Source organism: Ascidia mentula, chromosome 7, assembly GCF_947561715.1.
Source record: "Ascidia mentula chromosome 7, kaAscMent1.1, whole genome shotgun sequence".
In the NCBI taxonomy this organism is placed as follows: Eukaryota; Metazoa; Chordata; class Ascidiacea; order Phlebobranchia; family Ascidiidae; genus Ascidia; species Ascidia mentula.
Window position 1 is genome coordinate 6,092,715 of NC_138572.1, and position 20,651 is coordinate 6,113,365.

General features: G+C 35.2%; 3 protein-coding genes and 1 pseudogene across 4 annotated transcripts; all 4 read left to right on the plus strand.

The window, feature by feature from the left end:
- Window positions 1-231: 231 nt before the first annotated feature.
- LOC145909762 (solute carrier family 49 member 4 homolog) lies at window positions 232-4,999 on the plus strand. The gene is made up of 12 exons (XM_082997113.1): window positions 232-580; window positions 1,351-1,419; window positions 1,777-1,990; window positions 2,204-2,378; window positions 2,464-2,603; window positions 2,784-2,916; window positions 2,976-3,111; window positions 3,341-3,472; window positions 3,725-3,792; window positions 3,927-4,060; window positions 4,362-4,541; window positions 4,775-4,999. The coding sequence occupies exons 2-12, from the start codon at window positions 1,399-1,401 to the stop codon at window positions 4,984-4,986; spliced, it is 1,545 nt and encodes a 514-aa protein (XP_082853239.1). The 5' UTR covers window positions 232-580; window positions 1,351-1,398; the 3' UTR covers window positions 4,987-4,999.
- Window positions 5,000-5,302: 303 nt separating this feature from the next.
- Window positions 5,303-8,587, plus strand: LOC145909763 (solute carrier family 49 member 4 homolog). Its single transcript, XM_082997114.1, has 11 exons — window positions 5,303-5,444; window positions 5,504-5,723; window positions 5,853-6,027; window positions 6,154-6,293; window positions 6,362-6,497; window positions 6,560-6,695; window positions 6,756-6,887; window positions 7,183-7,250; window positions 7,475-7,608; window positions 7,665-7,844; window positions 8,006-8,587. Exons 1-11 carry the CDS (start codon window positions 5,424-5,426, stop codon window positions 8,203-8,205), a joined length of 1,542 nt encoding a protein of 513 aa, XP_082853240.1. The 5' UTR covers window positions 5,303-5,423; the 3' UTR covers window positions 8,206-8,587.
- A 472-nt stretch (window positions 8,588-9,059) lies between these two features.
- On the plus strand, window positions 9,060-14,246 carry LOC145909764 (solute carrier family 49 member 4 homolog). Its single transcript, XM_082997115.1, has 11 exons — window positions 9,060-9,133; window positions 9,278-9,491; window positions 9,607-9,781; window positions 9,987-10,126; window positions 10,258-10,387; window positions 10,445-10,580; window positions 11,100-11,231; window positions 11,427-11,494; window positions 11,571-11,704; window positions 12,402-12,581; window positions 12,995-14,246. Exons 1-11 carry the CDS (start codon window positions 9,113-9,115, stop codon window positions 13,201-13,203), a joined length of 1,539 nt encoding a protein of 512 aa, XP_082853241.1. The 5' UTR covers window positions 9,060-9,112; the 3' UTR covers window positions 13,204-14,246.
- A 1,839-nt stretch (window positions 14,247-16,085) lies between these two features.
- On the plus strand, window positions 16,086-20,191 carry LOC145909765 (solute carrier family 49 member 4 homolog; annotated as a pseudogene). The gene is made up of 11 exons (XR_014403143.1): window positions 16,086-16,180; window positions 16,462-16,678; window positions 16,743-16,917; window positions 17,258-17,397; window positions 17,528-17,657; window positions 17,713-17,829; window positions 18,217-18,348; window positions 18,525-18,592; window positions 18,684-18,817; window positions 19,150-19,329; window positions 19,650-20,191. The product of XR_014403143.1 is annotated as a solute carrier family 49 member 4 homolog (transcript).
- Window positions 20,192-20,651: the final 460 nt, after the last annotated feature.

Consider the following 20,651-nt stretch of genomic DNA (forward strand, 5'->3'; position numbering starts at 1 on the left):
TATTTTCATTTACATTGTATTTTTGTTTGCGGAATAAAAAAACTAACTAACCGATAACAGAAAATTCTATAAGATTTGTTAAAAACATTTCTCAAAAAATATGATCTTTTTAAAATTGCCGAGTAATGTTAGTCAGCAGATTTTAGGGAATGCAAAACATGTAAACAATCCATTGGATGCTGCAGTCGTTGCACAAAAAACTGATGCTTTTGGATATCTCATTTGCGAAAAACTACAACGCTATTTATCGTATTATTTTTTAATAGTGCAAAAGATCACAATCGAGGCATAATTGCTGCTACATCCGCTATTTTCATGTAAATCGCCTATGAACCAACAAATGACCCTGGTCTGGGCGAACAAAACACAAGAACAGTCGCTCGCTGCGTGTAACTTATTGTTGAATCTCGATTTGACGTCCTATAAGAAAAACTTCTCATTCCTTTTTAATATTGTAATTAAACAGTGTTATACCCTTTCTTCAAAAAGAATGTCCTGCCTCACCTCATGATGAACTACAATATGTAATAACACTAAACAGTGCCAATAAATAAATTAACAACTCTTTAAATAAAGGGAGGTTAGTAATGGAATTTATTTGTGCATGCAGAAAGGATAATCCAACAAATATTCACTGAATTAATTTTACTGAGATCAATTGGTGGTTTAGGTACAGGAAATAATCACAGTTTGAAAATTAACACATAAAGGTCACATTGTTATGTCACTAAAGCCAAATTGGTCATTGTGTTGTGTGTAATTTCCAGTATATCGTCTTTGCTGGTGTTGGCCCAAGTATGACCATGTCAACACAAGTCCTTCAATGTGTGTTGTGCAATGTTGTATCACAAGCCTGACTGGCGCAGCCATTTCCTCTGACCATAATTTGCTTTTGCAAGTGCTGCGTCTGGCATTGTAATTCTATTGGTTGCCACATAAACTGCTTGTTTGAAAAGGATTGAAGTTAACGTTGCCTGCCTTGTGTCTCCATATTGGCACTTGGCAAGAATAAAACTGTAAATATAAATTGGAAGATTGAATTATTTCGAAACCAGAAGAAAGGAAATTAACTAATTTCAGCCCCAAGGCTTAGGCCTAAGGGTCAAGGATCATAAACTCTAAATTGAGGTTTAGTAGGGAACTGTACTCCTATACGTTGCAGGCCGAAACAATGTGGCATAACAAAATATATTTTAGTTTACCATTTAGCTTTGGAACTATAGCATGTTAAAGCTCATAATTAATTACTTACTTGGGTTGTAAAGAATAATATAACTCCTGCAATTCTTTTTTGGCTTAAGTGCTGCATTTTTAGTGGACTTTTATGACATCTGTTTAATGTTTTCATAGGTGCTACTTTCTTTGTTTGTTAAATATTGGTTGCAATGTTTGGTGTCCATGGATTCAACCACAAACTCAGTAAGTTGGACATGCAATCTTACATCTGGATTTTTTTTACTGTTTCTATCTTGCTATTTATCACCAAAATTGCATATATAGATAATCCACAAGCCTCACTGCGCAATCATTGTAAATGAATAAAAAGCAGTAAACCAGAAAATAAAACATATGAAAAGAGTTTGTGAGAGCAAGCATGTGCTGAGACCTGTCGATAATGCGCATATTATCAGAACATTTTTCTTATGTTAACACATTTTTTTGCTTGGATTATCAGTAAATGTTTACAAAAGTGTGTTAAAGATATATCCTCTACACATGACATTTTTCCCAATCTGGATTAACACTAACTATTTTTTTGACACAAAATATTTACAGAACAACCATAACTTTGGTGATGATTTTTCATGCGATTCAAAAGTGGAATGTTCCAATCTACTCAAAGTGGACAAAGACATTCATTGTCAAAAATACTGGTATCGATGGTATATATGTTTTGTCACTGCAGCTCTTGGTATGTTTCAAGGGGCAATTGGAAATACTTGGGGACCAATAAGCGCTTCAGCAAATGTTGCTCTTGGCTTTTCTGCAGGTAACTATGCATCTAATGCTGTAGTTCAGGTACAGTCATGTTAATTTTTCCACTTAAACTGCTAAACTGAAATCAATCATCCAAATGGAAAAAAGGATTTTGTTCTAATAATGTTTTTTTTTGTTCATTTCAGTCATGTTTAGTTTTTTTTGCGTCAAATACAAAAATATTTTTTAGTTACCTAATTCCAAATATTTTTTCTTATACTTTCAGCGGAAATAACCATGTTAACCAACTGGGCTGCAATCACCATCATTGCTGTAATGCCCATTTATCTGTGGTTACTCAACAACAAAGGCTTGAGACCTGCAATTGTTTCTGCTGCATTTTGTATGGCTGTTGGGACAGGCTTAAGATGTCTTCCACTGGATATTCACATTTTGAAATAGTAGGCACTAAAAAAACACTTGTTTTTATTGTAGTTGCATACAGCTGGTAATTACAACCAACCACCAACTAATTAATTCTTACAGCTTTATTCACGCTGGTCAGATATTGAATGGCATTAGTGGTTGTCCAGTAATGGTCGTACCACCTCTTTTGTCTAATGTGTGGTTTCCACCTGAAGAAAGGGTAACGGCAACTGGAATTACAAGTCTTATAAGCACTTTTGGTATGCAGCATTTTACATACTGACTGTGAAATAGGGTCATGTTACATTAAACCTGTTTTGTTAAAATAAAAATTAGGTAGATTATAGACTGTTATTCTGTACTGTGTGTTTGTGTTGGTTGTTTGCAAAGCTACAACACCAACACAGAACCTAGTGTTTAATTAGAATTTGGATGTGCAGGTACCGGTGCAGCTTTTATTATCGGACCTTTGTTCGTCCAAGAACCTCCCAATGGAACGCAAAATATATCGTGTTTGACTCAAACTAACTTACACACACCAAATTCAAGTTGCAAAGAAATTTTCAAAATAAGGTAGGTTGTTTACGTGCAGTAAACCACAGGAGATTGATATAAAACTTGCATTTTTGCAGAATGCAGATTCACTATGTGATGTACTTTTATTTTGGAATAACTACCATTATTTTCATAGCCATGTATATTTACTTCCCAAACAAACCACCAAACCCACCAAGCATTTCCGCATCAAAAGAAAGACTTAACTTGAAAGTTAGTTTTGCTTCAACTTATCATATATTATAAACACAGTCTGTTTTTTGAAGAATTTTTTAACAATACCAAGGTTTTCCCATTGTAATTGGTGTTTTTTACAATTTTTTGTCAAAATAAGATTAATTTAGCAAACACATTATTTTTTTACTCCTTTGAAAGTTTGTCATGTGTAGTTAGACAGAAGAGCTTATTTAGTATTTTTACTGTTTCTCTCTTGTCCCTGCAGGAAGGCTTATTGGCCTTGAAATCCAACAAAGCCTTTTTTGTAATAACTTTGGTTGGAGGACTAGTCGTTGGCACTTACAGTGGTTGGTCTGGTGTCATGTCACTCTTGCTAAAACCCCTGAATGTTACTCAGGTATGTCAACATATATTGACTGATTATGCATGTTTACAAATGATTAAGAACCATTTTAAATGAATTTTAAAAGTATTTGCATTATTTTTTAAGTTGATGTTGCACACAACTTTTTTCTTTTTTAGCCTACATCATCACTTATTTAACCATTATCCATTCACATTTTGTGCATTGATATCCACATTACCAACCATTTGAGAACACTGGAATTGTATTATTTATGCAAAAAAATTGTCTGCCATTATTTTTCAGAATACCAGTGATTGGATGGGTTTTGCAATGACGTTAGTGGGTTGTGCTGCTGGTATATTAGTTGGATGGTGAGTACTGTATTAGATATCTATAATAGTAAAATAAATTTCACTAGAACAAAAAGTAGCGATCGAACAGAAATCTTTTCTCATAACTTTTGTCTTTTTGATTAATTTCTGCTTCAATTTTTTTGATTTTGCAGGCTAACTGATCGACTAAGAGGTCGCATGAAGAATATTCTGGCTGTTCTCTTGTCTCTTTGCTTGCTGAGTTTTGTATACTTTGTTATTCTATCAAACAAATGGTTTAAATTTCCACCATTTTTGCCTAACCATGGTATGTACACTAACTAGATTAATTTTTGTAATAAAGTGTAATATTTGCTTGCTTTTATGCTTGTGTCACATTGAAGTTTGTTAAAAAAATCCTTACTTTGTTTGTGGGCCAGGACTGTTGTAAATTATACACCCATACAAGCAATGCTTTTGCCAAAAATATGATAAAAGTTTATATTCTTTATTGACTGTTTCTAAAGCTATTCCCATAAGTACTGAAATACTTTGCGGCTTTCAGTTTCCCACAGTATCAGTTTTCAAAAGTATTCAAACTTTATACATAATATGTTGCTTTGTTTTAGCTGCAATTTGGGCAGTCATGATTGTTTTTGGCATTACTATAAATGCTCCTTTTCCACTTATAATGGAGATGAGTGCTGATTCAGCGTATCCAATTAATGAGGGTACTTCAAGCTCCATCACAGTTTGGTTTATGAATATTATCTCCTTTGTCTTCTTGCTTGCATTCGGTGTTTCTACAGGTATAACTGTTGCACAGTTTTTCTTGGTTTGTTTATTGTAGCAACTTGCTAGAAAGCTATTTTTTGGTATGTGATATCTAATTCCTTTTTAGCCCAAAATACTTCTTTAGTTTAGCAATACATGCAGTCAGTTGTTGCCTAAACACCATTCCCATATAGACTAATATTCTGCTTCTACCAGTGTTATAAGTAACAGAAGGTCACTAAAATACCCCTTCCTCTTTATCACACAGATCCGTTTTTTGCGAATTATGTTCAGCTTGGTTCCATTGCACTAGCTCTCCTTCTGGTAGTATTTTGTATGAAAGAAATCAACCAAAGATTACAGATTGACACCATGAGTGTATGTAAAGACAGTGCTGACACCTTGCCAGACAATGATACAGTAGATATTAATGTGAATGATGAAGAATGTGACCAGTTTCTCAAACCCCAAGAACAGTGATGTTATTTTGTTAACTGTGAAACAATTTTGTTGCTGAATATGTGTTTTGGTATATTTAGTACTGGTACGTGTGTATCCACGTTAAACAGTACAGTGCAATTTTGTTAATTTTTCAGTTGTGCAATACTTTTGAAGCATTGTGTGTTGGTGTTGTCAGACTGTAACAATTGTTTGCCTTTATTTGTGTAAATGTTTGTCCTCTAATATTTGACATACTGGCCACTGAGTTCATGTTGTCTGGCATTAAATGCTGTTCACTTGAAATTTGATGTAATGATGTTGCATTGGGATTAATGCAGGCATTTAGTGTCAGATTCTATTCAGCACATAAAGATACAGCCTGGGCTTTGATTTTTCTGCTATACTAATTGTTAACATTTGTTGTCATTCATATTATGAAGTGATTTTTAGCAACGAATTTGCAAAGGGGCCTTGTGATGGATTCTGAAGTAAATGGGGTATTTGTTTGTCGATGTGTGTTTATTAATTTCTAATACATTTAATACATTCTACCTAGATTGATTCAAACTCCAACGACGACTTTGCTTCTAATTTTTCACCTGACAATGAAAGTGCCAGTTTACTTGCCTCGAAGGAACATGCAAAGTTTGAAAAATACTGGTACCGCTGGTATATTTGTTTCATAACAGCGGCTTTTGGCATGTTCCAAGGAGCGGTTTGGAACACTTGGGGTCCTATCAGTGCCTCAGCAGAAGTAGCTCTTGGCTTTACTGAAGGTATTCGAACAAGGACTTTTCTTGTGATTCTTCAAAACTGTACAGAACTGGTTTATTCACAATTTTAATCGGTGTTTATGATTAAATGTACAGTACATTTACCTTCTACTGTTATATCTGTACTTTCAGCTGAAATTACCATGTTGACAAATTGGGGACCCATCACAATCATTGCTGCTGTGCCTGTCTACATGTGGTTGTTAAATAACAAAGGCCTTCGACCTGCTATTGTTTCTGGTGCATTTTTGGTAGCTATGGGAACTGGTTTAAGATGTCTTCCGCTTGATATTCACATCCTTAAGTAGTAAGAAATGTGCTATATCTTTTGAATTCATGAATGTGTAGTTGCATATTTACTATAGATGTGTTGAAATCCAAACAAATCAATCCAATATTTTTTGTCTACTTTATCACACAATTTTTTGGGCAGTTTTATTCATGTTGGTCAGATATTGAATGGTATCGCTGGTTGTCCAATAATGGTTGTTTCACCAATGCTCTCCAATGTTTGGTTTCCACCTGAAGAAAGGATAACAGCAACTGGAATTACAAGTCTCTTGGCTACTTTTGGTAAGTGTTATCTAACTGTTGAGCAAAAGTTTTTTATTCTCATGGTGGCTTGTACTGTATTTATTTAGGTACTGGGGCAGCATTTATTATTGGTCCACTTTTTGTTCAAGAACCATCCAATGGTACACAAAATATGACTTGTTTGTCCCAAACCAACTTTAATCCTACAAGTAATGCAAGTTGCAAAGAAGTTTACAAAATTAGGTAAGTTAGAATAATGTTCCTGACAACAAAAATATTTGTAAATTTGCAAATTTGATTTTTAGATCACAAATTCAACATGTGATGTATTTTTATTTTGGAGTCACTTTCATTATTTTCGTTTTTATGTTTATTTTCTTTCCCAACAAACCTCCGACCCCACCCAGCACTTCTGCCTCAAAATCCAGACTTAATTTGAAGGTTTATACATTTGTTTTCATGAAACCATGCACACCTGTTTGATGTTTTACTATGATACAGGAAGGGTTACTTGCCCTTAAAGCAAATAAGAGATACCTGGTTATCATGTTGGTTGGAAGTTTATTTGTTGGTTCTTATGGTGGATGGTGTGGTGTCATGTCATTGCTTCTTCGTCCGCTTGGCATTACACAGGTCTGTTCATACTGCAGAAGTAATTGAGCCAATAATGATCAGTGAGCTGCATACCGTGCACAATGTTTGGATATATAAGCTCATGTCCAGTAGCACAGCCGTAGCTTGTCTCTGGGGTTTGTTCCTAGCTAGGTACCCAACATACCAACATTAACTGTAAATACAAAGTGGAATAGTCTTTGTCTGGCTATTTATTTAAACCTAACTGCCCTGATGAGACCTGATTGGTAAAAACAAAAAACACTCTCTGCAACTCTACGATCATTTATTTTTTTGACTTTAAAATTTATTCCAGGACACAAGTGACTGGATGGGATTTGTTATGACCACAGTAAGCTGTGTTGTCGGCATAGGGGTTGGATGGTAAGTTACTACTTTCAGCACTGTTAGTGATACCATGCAACAATAAAAAAGCCTCCTCAAGTTGTCTTTATTTTAAATTAATGTTACAAGAAACCCCAAGAAACACTGCAATTTATTTGGTTACTGTCTAATGGTTTTTAACAATACTAAAATTATGCAGACAAAAAGACAAAGAAGAAAAATTTGTAACTAATTACTATGTAATGTCATTTATGTTACTTCAGGCTTACTGATCGTTTAAAAGGTCGCATGAAGAGTGTGTTGGTTATTTTGTTGTTCATTGGCATCCTGGATTTTCTGTATTTTATTATTCTATCCAATGGCTGGTTTAAATTCCCCCCTTTTCTTCCAAATGAAGGTAAGCAAGGGATATAGAGTAGATAGAAGATTATTTCATTTTTCTATCGCATTCAGCTGAGGTTTGGACGGTCATGATTATTTTTGGCATCACAATGAATGCACCCTACCCACTTATCATGGAAATGTGTGCAGATGCAGCATATCCAATAAATGAAGGAACATCAGCATCCATAGCAGTTTGGCTCATGAATATTGTCTCCTTCATTTTTCTTCTCAGTTTCAGCATTTCCACAAGTAAGTGTTTACACTCTGTTCAACAATTAAAGAAATGCCAGTAATGTCTTCATCGGAACATATTATTGCCTCCATGCCTACCTAGATTGCTGTCTGAATATTTGTAACTGTGGACACTCACAATCTTGGGAAGTCTGACAAATCGCATTTCTATTTTCTAGACCCTTTCTTTGCAAACTACATTCAATTGGCATCCATAACTCTCCCACTTCTCATTGTGATATTTGGGATTAAGGAAGTCAACTATAGGTTGCAGCTAGACACACATGGCCAACCTGGCCACTTGAATTCATCTTCTTCACATGGCTCTGTAATAAACCTAAATAAAGATGATCATACCTCAGGAAATGTAGTTTCTTAGATTGTATTTGAATTTTTTGCACTTAATTTACCTGCTACCTAATGCTTTTTAAGTTGTCGTAGTTTTACTGAGTAACCAAAAGTCAAAAATGTTGAAGTACAATACTTACTACGAATTGCTTTTCTGTACATAAGATGTTTCTATACATGCTTTTCTGTGACAAATTATTTCTTTAGCTTTTATTGTATCAAACATTGGAGTATTAAGAACCTAGTCATCCTTTTTTTGTGTATGCAATGCGCAACATCTTATGCACTGTTTGTATGGTGAATGATGGTTATTTATCGACTACTGTTATGTGTACGAAGTGTAAATTCATAAATTTGTTTTTGTCAACATGTTTTGTTGTTCCTTAAGTGCAATACATATTTTGCAGTGGTGATTTACGTTTAGAAACGGAAAAGAAAAAAAAGGTTAGACTATCCAACATTTACATGTAGTGGATTGTCCACACTTAAATAGTCAGACAGACAAAGTTACTTTTAAGGGTGGGATTGGCTTTTACCCTTTTTGTTTATAATCTATATTAAAGATTTTCATGCAACAATTAGGTACATGAAGCTTCAATACCGATTCAAGAAGGATTGGGTTTTATTGTTTGTGTTTACGTTATTTCGACAGTTGTGACAACGAACATTTTGCTGACTAATAATTACTCAGCGAATGCTTCCAAGCAAGAAGCAATGTAAACAATGAAGCGAAAAGGTTTGTGTTCAGTTCAGTCAGTCGGCGTTGGATCGAAGTGCCTACAGTTAGCGTTTCACAGTTAATGTGTCGCCTTGGAATTAAATAATTTACATTATTTACTTTACATATAAAATAAATAATAGTTTATGTGTATTTTTCAGTGTAGCTTTGTGTAATATTGCACTGTTGTTTTTCTTCCATATTTCATGTCTCGTTTGTAATGGAATCCACTGTAAATTCGGTAGGTAATCGCTGCTTTGGGTGAATATATAAAACACTATTTATGGTAATAACAGCATAATTGGTTTCTATTTTTATCATACATTCCATTCAAAATGACAGTGCATTGTTCAAGAAATAAGATTCCTTTGTATTCTTTTCTTAGAATGTTCTTAACTCTGATGATGATTCCACTTGTACAACTGACTGTGAAAGTTCCAGTTTGTTATCACCAGGCAAAGATGTTAAGTGTCAAAAGTATTGGTATCGATGGTACATTTGTTTTATTATGGCATTTTTCGGTTTATTCCAAGGAGCAGTATGGAATACATGGAGTCCCATTGATGCATCAGCAAAAGTTGCACTGGGATTTTCTGAAGGTACTACATGCACTAAATCTAAACACACATTTTGCTCTGCCTTGATATTGACTTAAAAATGTAATCTTCATGACTTGAGTATGTAAATTTAAGTAACTATTTTTTGTGTTTTTAGCGGAAATTACTTTGTTGACCAACTGGGGTCCAATTACATTCATGATTTCGATGCCTTTTTATATGTGGTTGCTGGACAACAAAGGCCTTCGGCCTACTATTGTATCTGGTGCATTTTTAGTTGCTGTTGGTACTGGTTTGAGATGCCTTCCTGTGGATGTACATATTCTTAAGTAGTAAGTTTATCTGAAAATTTATTTTGAAGCTTCTGTAAATTAAATTGTTAAAACCCAAAGAAATAAGACTCCCTGTGAGTAGGCAAAGTTTGCCTCTTATCAAAAATGTCAACTTGTTGTATTTATGCTCCTATACAAAAAAAAATTTATCCATTTTCACTTGCGAACATAACACCCCCTAACTCCAGGCATATTTATACTTTAGCTTTATTCATGCTGGTCAAATACTAAATGGAATCAGTGGTTGTCCCGTAATGGCTGTCCCACCTCTTCTATCCAATGTGTGGTTTCCCCCAGAAGAAAGAATCACTGCAACAGGAATTACAACTCTATTGAATTACTTCGGTAAATGCAACTATAAGTTAAGCACAGGCCTGTAACAAAAACTTCAAGGTGTAGGTGAATGTTTAATTTGGAGGTTGTATATAACTCAATAGGTATTTACTGTAGGATTTTAAATGTTGTTGTGCCCTCAGGTACGGGGGCTGCATTCATTATTGGTCCACTCTTTGTCCAAGAACCATCCAATGCCACACAAAATGTTTCATGCTTATCTCAAACCAACATCGCAAAGAATGCAAGTTGCAAGGAAGTTTACGAAATAAGGTATATTGAATATAAAGTAGGGTTGTTTGCTTTTGTAAAAAAACGATAAATCTTCAGATCCCAGATTGGTCATGTGATGTATTTTGAATTTGGCATAACTGCCGCTATTTTCATATGTATGTTCATTTTCTTTCCAAATAAACCTCCACTACCACCAAGCATTTCTGCCTCCAAATCCAGACTTAATTTGAAGGTAAGTGGGTGGTCGATTCTAATTATTTTATGTTGAAATCTGATCTGAAACATCAATATATTGCTAGAGAAGTATAAACTGGGGAAAATAATATACAATTGTGATAATGGTATGAATCTTTATATGCATAAACATGTTTCAGTGATATTCTGAAACAAAGTAAATTTTGCTGAACACATCATGTTAGGCAATAAAAGATATGTGCAAATGGAAGATAATGTTTTTTGAAAAAAGTACAATGTTGATAAAAGATATTTGTACAATTCTCCAGTTTAAACAGCAATGAAATAGTTAAATATTTCATCAACAACAGTTATTTGGAACTTAAAAAACTGGCAGTTTTAATGCTTCAAGGCAGACAACGATCAATGTCTTCATTATGTGCTGTGCTTGTGTACGTTGCAATTGTGCAAAAGCTTATGGAAATTAAAAATTAACTAGCATACCAACAATGGCAGTTCAATTGCAGCACCAAACTATTTAAACAATAAATGTCACAAATTTTGACAACTCTTGCAGGAAGGCCTGCTTTCACTCAAATCAAATCGAAGATTTATTGTTATTGCACTCGTTGGTGGTTTTGTCAGCGGAACGTGGGGTGGTTGGACTGGCATCATGTCGCTTCTACTTAAACCTCTAGACATATCACAGGTGCGATTAATATATTATTTCCTATTAATAGCTAAACAAAAATTGACGTAAATGTGTTACTGTTTTAGATTAACATTTCCTAAAAAACATGGCTATCAGTTTGTTAATTAAATGATTTTTTTACATGCAAAATCCAGGAGAATAATTGCAATAAGATTGTGTGAGTAAAGTAATGTTAAAAGTACATTTGTTTAGAACACAAGTGATTGGATAGGATTTACCATGACTGCTGTTGGATGTGTCATTGGTATTGCTGTTGGCTGGTAAGATTTAACATTATCATACATGAGTACATGCCGTGCAAAACATAATGAACTGCTACAACTTTGATTTTGATAGGATCACTGATCGTTTGAAAGGTCGCATGAAGACTATGCTTGTGATTCTTCTTACCATTTGCCTGGTTGATTTTGTTTATTTTGTGATTCTCTCCAACAAGTGGTTCAACTTCCCTCCATTTATTCCCAACCCAGGTGAACAAAAGATAATTGTAATCTTTCATAGAATTTAATTTGTTAAACCTTAAGGATCGACAAATGTCCGAAACAATTTCAAATTACATCCATGTTAACAATAGTTAAGTGACTGATGAAAACCAGGTTACTCACAACTGCCATTTACAACATATCTATGACAAGACACAAGCTCATTATTTTTAAGCTTATTATTTTTAAGCTTAAGGGATGACATTCGTTTTAAGGGACTTCCAGAAGTACTGATGAGAAATCTAGTTGCAGCTGCAACTGAAAATCGTCTTCATAGAAATAACACTTTACTGCCATTTTGTTGATGGTTTCTTATTAATTTTTCGTCACGTTTGACCTACTTAACAAAGTTGTAAACAGTTAACTGGATATTACAACATGTCACATGTGTTAAGCACATGATTCACCAGCACACATCCAAAGTCCGTTGTAACTAAGGGACCTCCTTTATCCGAGAAAGCCACGTAACTTTCACACACAGCATAACTTTGATTTACACGGTCGGGCATTTATACTGTTTAAAACAGATCCGTAGGAAAACAGTGTTTTATCGTTAATATTTATTTAATCAAGATCTGTTAAAATAATTTGAAAATTTCGACAACTAATCAGCATAGGTTTTATTTTAAATAGTATACTCTGGTGAGCGTTAAAGGTATTCTTAATTAAAATGTTTGTATTTCAGCTGAGATTTGGACCGTCATGATTATCCTTGGCATCGTTATGAACGCTGCCGTTCCTCTTATAATGGAAATGACTGCTGATTCTGGATTTCCGATCAACGAGGGAACGTCAGCATCAGTCGTGGTTTGGTTGATGAATGTTCTTTCATTCGTCTTTCTTCTTGGTTTCAGCGTTTCTTCAAGTAAGTCTCCCAAGCTTTCCGGCGATTAACTCGCACAATTATCGTCGTTGTTGTTTGTTAACCTTCAAGCTCATGACTATTTAAGTGTTTATGGATAATATAACTTTTAAAATCTTGTAAATTACATAAACATGTTCGACGTTTATGAGGAGGGTACAGTAACATTACCGTAAGATTACTATATTAAAATAGTAAATTTATTTCGTATTTTTTAACACCACGTTTCACTTACATGTTTATTCATAACAACCACTGTTTCAATTAGTAGATGTAATTTCTTTCATTGAAACCAATCAAAATCAGAAAGAGGTTGGTCACTTTTAAAAAAATTATCCTCTGCTATACCCGGCGGAACAGGAAACAGAAAGTTGGTCATTTAAAACAAAATTAAATTCGAACCTGATGTGTTTTAGACCCTGTTGTCGCCAACTACATTCTTCTTGGCTGTCTGGCCGTCTCTCTTCCTATGGTCGTGTTCGGAACAAAAGAAATTAACCAACGTTTACAACTCGATAAACAACTGAAAACGGAACGTGGTGGTTCCCAATCTTCATCGTACGGCTCAGTAGATGTGAATGTTAATGTTAATGTCAATGCAGTTTTAACAGAAACCGATGCTTAATTTGTCACCCTATAGCGCCATGGCGCAAGTGCCCTGGGTAGCAACCCTATATAGAAAACTTAACTAACTACCTCATATAGGATTGAATAGGTACTAATTTGTGTACAAACAGCCGTCATTTGGCACCGACTTTTTGTTTTTTTGCTGTTGTCTCGTTTTTTGCTGTTGTCTCGTTTTTTGCTGTTGTCTCGTTTTTTGTTGTTGTATATTTTGTGCCTAATTTTTTTCTTCGTTGCAATAACGAAAAGATCCTCATATTTTTGCAATATAAGTAGCCACCGCCTTTGTTCACGTAAGCTAGCGTTGCTCTTATAAATTATACAGTGTTGTTCTTGTCTCAAGTACATATATTACGTTTATTTATGTCCGCACTGTTCTTGGTTGTTGTGCATTTCTGCAAATTCAGTGTGCTTTATCTTTCGAGCGAATTTCTGCACTCTTCTGCTGTTCCAAGTTGGTCAAAAGGTATATTAATTCCTTTTTGTTGCTTACCAGTAAATATTTCAACTGTTCCTACTTTCTGATCATTAACTTTGCGAAGTCTACTGTGCAAACTATTATAAAGTCCTTGTGTCGTAATTTTTCTTGCCTGACCCAATGGGTTTTGTATGATAAATTGTGTATTTTTGTGGCGTATTGCGTAACTTTCATAGCGGTAAAACAAGTCTCTCTTTGTATGTTAGAATATGAACCAATGCTTTGGAGATATAAATATGCATCCACTTATGTGCGTTTTTTCCCTTATACTTCATTTTCACGACTTTATTTGTTTTCAACGCAAACTTCATGAGCAAAAAGGTGCCAAAAAATGTAGACCTATACCTGAATTTTTAAAACTCACTTTTGCATAACTTTTTGTTCGGAAATTTCCTACTCTTCGTACACGTAATCAACATAACACGAACCCCTTGTGTGTATAGGATAAGTGGTGATGATAGTACAATATTCCGCTATGAAAGCATTTTCCGTCGGGCGTCTTGACATTTTCCCATTGCGGGCCTTACATGCATTATTTCCGCTATGTGTGCACTAAATTTGTCAAATACACGTTTTGTTGTTGATTGAAAAACTGTGTACTGTGTCACATAACTAGAAACGGATAATGGAATATGTATAGTGAACGTTACCTAATCCTTGTACAAAATGTACACTCCGTCTAACATGTTGAAACAAATAGTACTAAAAACCTTAGCTTAGCCCTTTAAGATGTAATTGCGATCTATAAAACACGGTGCGATTATCAAATTTTAAACAATAACAACCGTTAATTACTTTTAGAGGTTCACAATGCGTACATATAATAATAGAATGCCTCCTGACCCCGTCTTACGTCACGAGTTTAAAAGTCTTCGAATTCCCACCCAAGTCCCCTTTTTAGTATTTAGGCGAGTGGTTTTTATAATATAATGTTTCTGTTGTTGCTTTTTATAAAATTTGGGACCAGGTCCTATGGGTTCCTACTGGCTACTTCAATAAAATAACATTGTGTTATGTTAATACGTCAGTTGTTTATGCCAAAAGTGACAGCGAGGTAACCGGATTCTCGTGATGAAAAATGTTAGGGATCGATTTCCGCTCATAGGAGTTTGCGAGTGGGCTTATGGCGGCGCAGCAGTATGGCAAAACAACGTGAACTTTCTATAACATGAAAAATGTCACGTGTCCCTGCACGTATGTGATACTATTTTAATGGTTAGTCAGTACCTGACTAAATTTTTGTGATTAAAAAACTAACTAAAATAAATGATATTTTGTGTTTTACATGCTGAAGTTAACTCCACAGTGCCTTTAGGTTCTTATAACTGTGAACCTTGTAAAACTCCCCGTTGGACTCCTTTCCGATTGAAGGCCTACTGCGTCGGCGTACCCTTGAAACCCGCTATTCTGTGTCCCACAACCCTCTTCATATCTCTCATTCTATTCAGAATCCACAACCCTGTTTGCACTACAGACTGGTTTAACGTGGTTATAATTTCTAAAGGACCGAATTCATCGCATATCATCATGGAATGTTTTTTGGGCAATATCATGCACAAAAATGATAAATGCTGGTGAATGCGGGATTACGTGTGCAACCTGTTTTCATTGTTGTTTTTATAAAGCGCCAGACATCCTCAAATCAGATGCCTGTTTAACTATCGCCGACTCCCTGTATTTTTCATTGTGCGAATGTGCATATGCTTGGGCGGGATGTGCTCGGCTAACTTTCCAGCAAAAATTCGACGTTGGGCGCACTACAGCGATAGTTTATGGCTATACTGCTGATAGGTGCTCATTGGAGGGAGGAATTATAAATTACGCATTGACAAAGTAGGTGTTCAGCAAAGCGTAGGAACATGTGATGGTTTTGCGCTTTACGAGGCACTGCGATCGCCATATACGGTAGCCTACTACTGCCAGTATTTCTTTTTATTTGCTAACATTGCTCTACGTTTAGTTGGAAAAGAGAGTTTCTTTACAATAGATTTAATAGTCTAATAAACTTATAGTGTGTTCTGAAATATTTCAGTGGTGTGGATACCGCGCGTACCGAACTGCTGTACCCGTTTGTAAACGAGCTTCACGGTTATAATTCGTTGTTCTTTGACCACAAAATATTTTCACCAAATAATTCAAGAGTACTTCTGGTCAAAAATGGGTTTGAAATCACGAACAACGTCGCACAAAAGTTGCGGTTCGTATTTGCAAGTTTATTAGCCAAATACTTGCTGACTAATAATTACTTCGCAAATAAAACAAGACCGCGAAAACCGATAAACAAGACCGCGAAAACCGAAAAGGTTTAATTTACGTTGTTCTCTCGTTTATATGTCGTAAGTAATGAAAAGTAAGTAATAATATATTCCAATGATTTTATATAATTTACCATTCTTCATTTTTTACTATGTTTTAGTTGAAAAGTGCACTTTCTTTGTTATTGTTTTGGTTTTTGCCATGTTTTTGTGTCTCGTTCGAAATGGAATCCACTGTGAATTCGGTAGGTAAAGAAATTGATGTTGTTGAGGAAAGATGAAACATATCTGTATAAAAAACTTTCGTTTATCATGCTTTATTGATTGCAAGGTATGAATTGATGAATATAGGCTACATGTGAGCCTATGCACACATTTCCGAAAGTTGTTTGGCAATTTGCACAAAAAATGCAATAATATATAAAGAACAATGCATGCAACCGCAAAAATGACAAACTTTGCAATCTGGCACAGGTTCTACTGCTACTGACATTGGTTTGCTTTAAAAATGCACTTCTCTTGTTAGAATGTTCTCAACTCAAATGAAGATTCTTGCAATTCCATAACTGGCGGTGAAAGTTCCAGTTTATTATCACCAGATAAGGATGTGAGGTGTCAAAAGTATTGGTATCGATGGTATATTTGTTTCATTTTGGCATTTCTTGGTATGTTGCAAGGAGTTGTCTGGAACACATGGAGTCCAATAGCTGCATCGGCAGAAGTTGCGCTGGGATTTTCTGAAAGTAATACTTGGCACAAAATGATGACCAAAGTAAGGATGTTTGCATGTATTTTTTACACTTTCAGCTGAAATCACTTTGTTGGCCAGCTGGGGACCCATTGCTTTTATTATTGCGATGCCTTTTTATATGTGGTTGCTGGACAACAAAGGCCTGCGACCCACTGTTGTATCTGCTGCATTTCTTGTGACTGTTGGCACCGGTTTGAGATGTCTTCCCCTGAATATACATGTACTTAAGTAGTAAGTCTGCATATTAGTTTGATTTGATGATTTGTTGCAAATCTGCAATAGAAGGTGAAAAAGTGTGGAATTTGGATGAAAATTTTTTGTTATATTTTATAGGCAGTTGGTGCATGTGGGTATGCATGTATTTTTAAATAGCGGTAGGTGTCTGCATTCCAATTATTTAGACTGTTTTGTTTCAAGTTGGTATGCATTGACAAAACTAAGAATTTGAGAAATAAAACATTTAGAAACCTTCCCAATAAAAAAAGAATAAATAAAAATTTAACAACAATTTAAAACCTTGACAATGCCAGGACAATTAAATGCTTGATTACTTTAACAATTCACGTTTTAGCTTCATTCATGCTGGTCACATACTTAATGGTATCAGTGGTTGTCCCGTGTTGGCCGTCCCACCCCTTCTCTCCAATGTGTGGTTTCCCCCAGAAGAAAGGATCACTGCAACTGGAATTACAACTCTATTGAATTACTTTGGTAAATGTATCTACAATCTACCAAGACTGTTAAGTTTAGCTTTAACAGCTTCAGTTTAAAAGCTTCAGCTCTAAAGTGAATAAATACCAAACGTTTGTGATATAAAAAAATAAAATAAATACATACTTAGGTACTGGACTTGCATTTGTTATCGGTCCACTCTTTGTCCAAGAACCATCCAATGACACTCAAAATGTTTCATGCTTGTCTCAAACCGACACTGCAAAGAATGCAAGTTGCAAAGAAGTTTACAAAATAAGGTCAGCCAAATATTAAGTAAGTTTTTCATTTATCAATAAAAAGACAACCCTTCAGATCCCAGATTGGACATGTGATGTATCTGCTATTTTCATATGTATGTTCATTTTCTTTCCAAATAAACCCCCACTACCGCCAAGCATTTCTGCCTCCAAATCCAGACTTAATTTGAAGGTAAGTAATATATTTTTTTCATGTGATAAAATCATCTAAATATCAATATATCCCCCAGCACACATCGATACATTCCTTCATAAACTAAATGTAGGAATGTATTGGTCTTTACTGAAAAATGAGTGTACTTGATTAATGTTAGTGTTTCACATCAACAATGATAGTTTTTGGTCGATTATTGTTATAAGATTGAAATATGTGTTTTGTTTAATTCCCCAAACCCATAAAGAGTTTTTTTTCTGAACTAGAAGGCAGTGGATTAAATGCATTTTATGATCCAACTTTATTGATGTGCTGTGGCTTGGTAAATATTAACCAGCATGCCAACAACAGTGGCTCAATTACCTCACTAAACTTTCCTAACAACAAATGTCTATGTTTTTATAGGAAGGTGTAATTTCACTCAAATCAAATCGAAAATTTTTGGTTATTGCTGTTGTTGGTGGTTTAGCCATTGGGACAGGGAATGGTTGGAGTAGCATCATTTCCCTACTACTTAAACCTCTTGGTGTATCACAGGTGCATTTTTTAACCTCTTTGTTTGTTTTATGCAACTGCAAACTTGTCACACACTAGATTACTTCAAATCATCATGGATATCATAGCTGTGGTTTGAAAGAAAAATTAGAGATAATTTTAATTGGGTAGTGTGGGCAGAAAAATAATTTTCTTTTTCATTTTGCAAATTTGTTTAGAACACAAGTGATTGGATAGGATTTGCTATGACCACAGTTGGATGTGTCATGGGTATTGCTGTTGGCTGGTAATTTGTGACATTATCATATCTTGCAACACACATGAGTTCTTTAAAATGTCCCAAGTATCAAAGTTCTCTGCTTATGTTTTTTTTATAGGCTCACAGATCATTTAAAAGGTCGTATGAAGACTATGCTTGTGATACTTCTCACCATTTGCCTGATTGATTTTGTATATTTTGTTATTCTCTCCAATAAGTGGTTCAACTTCCCTCCATTTATTCCCAACCCAGGTGAACAAAAGATAATTGTAATCTTTCATAGAATTTAATTTGTTAAACCTTAAGGATCGACAAATGTCCGAAACAATTTCAAATTACATCCATATTAACGGTAGTCAAGTGACTGATGAAAACCAGCAGGCTACTCACAACTGCCATGCCCCATGTTCAACATATCTATGACAATGTCCTTTAATACCTAATTTTAAAAGAAAAAGAACTTGTTATTGGCTTCAACTAGTTTAATTATTTCTCCGAGCTATCGGCACATTTTACATGTGCATGTAAAAGTAAATTATGCTGGTAAACTTAAGATTGTCTTCTTGTAAATGATTGTATTTCAGCTGAGATATGGACTGTCATGATTATTTTCGGTATTGCTATAAACGCGGCCGCTCCTCTTATAATGGAAATGACTGCTGATTCTGGATTCCCGATCAACGAGGGAACGTCAGCATCAGTCGTGGTTTGGTTGATGAATGTTCTTTCATTCGTCTTTCTTCTTGGCTTCAGCGTTTCCTCAGGCAAGTCTACCCATTTAGACGACCAACTTGCGCAAACTGAACAGATTATTTTGAGCGTGGTGATTGCACTGTTGAAATACCGCTTTTGTTGTTCATGAAAAAGGGTTTACTTCTTGTGAACTGTGATAAATCAATCAACAAATGGGACTTTTCGCAAGTTTAAACAATGAACTGAAGAATACTATACATTAAAACGTTGTCAAAGCGTCTTCTATAACAGCAATTATTTGAGTGTTTTTAACTATTTTCAACTCGTTCAAATTCATGCAAAACCAAGTTTATTACATAGAGCAATATTTTATATTTATACCCTGTTTTAGACCCAGTTATTGCGAACTACATTCTTCTTGGCTGTCTGGCCGTATCTCTTCCTATGGTCGTGTTCGGTGCACAAGAAATTAACCAACGTTTACAACTCGATAAACGACTGAAAACAGAAAATGGCGATTCCTAATCTTCATCGCACATCTCAGAGGACGTGAAGGTCAAGGTCAACTCAACAAAAGCGGATGATTTACGCTTTTGCGCAAGTACCCTTTATGATGTCTAAGTATCTGCCTCGTGTAGGTTTGAACACAGTGATTTCCAAGGTGTTTTTTTAGCTTGACGCGCTTTTATTGAAATCTTCACAAAGAACTTGCTGTTTTTTTGCATTAGTTTCGGTATGAAATATGATTAAGAATCTAATTGGTGATTTGTACCATTCAATTCCTTATGCAAAGTCGTGTTGTTTGTAGTGTGTAAGATAAGCTGAGATAGTGCAATACTTCGTTTTGCAGCATTATTCTGTGGCCGTATGACAATTTGTACCAGCACTGTGGTCCGTTATTTCCACTTTGTGTGCAATCAATCACCTTTAATACACGTCAAAGGAAAACTGTGTACAGTGTACTGGGTCCATTTGCCTGGAATCAAAACAATGCAATACATTACACTTGGCGTACTGATCAGTGGTCTAAGATGCTTGGTTTTGTTCAAATCGAGTTAGCGTAGCCTGCTTAACGTTCAGACTATCATGAACGGATAAGAAACTAAAGCTATAATGCTATCGAAATAGCGACATGGTCGGTTTGAAAAGCTTCTATCACTACTAATAAGCATAATATGTGCAAAAAAACCATTATATTGCAAAGCTGCAGACAGGGTGTGTACACGCACTGTTTCGCCCTGTAAGGATGAGACCTTACAGGTCGAAACAATGCGTGTACACACCCTGTCTGCAGCTTTGTAATAAGTATAAGTTTTAAAACTTTGGCCCTCTCTTTCGGAAGAAAATATCGCAGTTTCGATTTTTATAGAATGTGTTGTTAGTTTCGTCACGG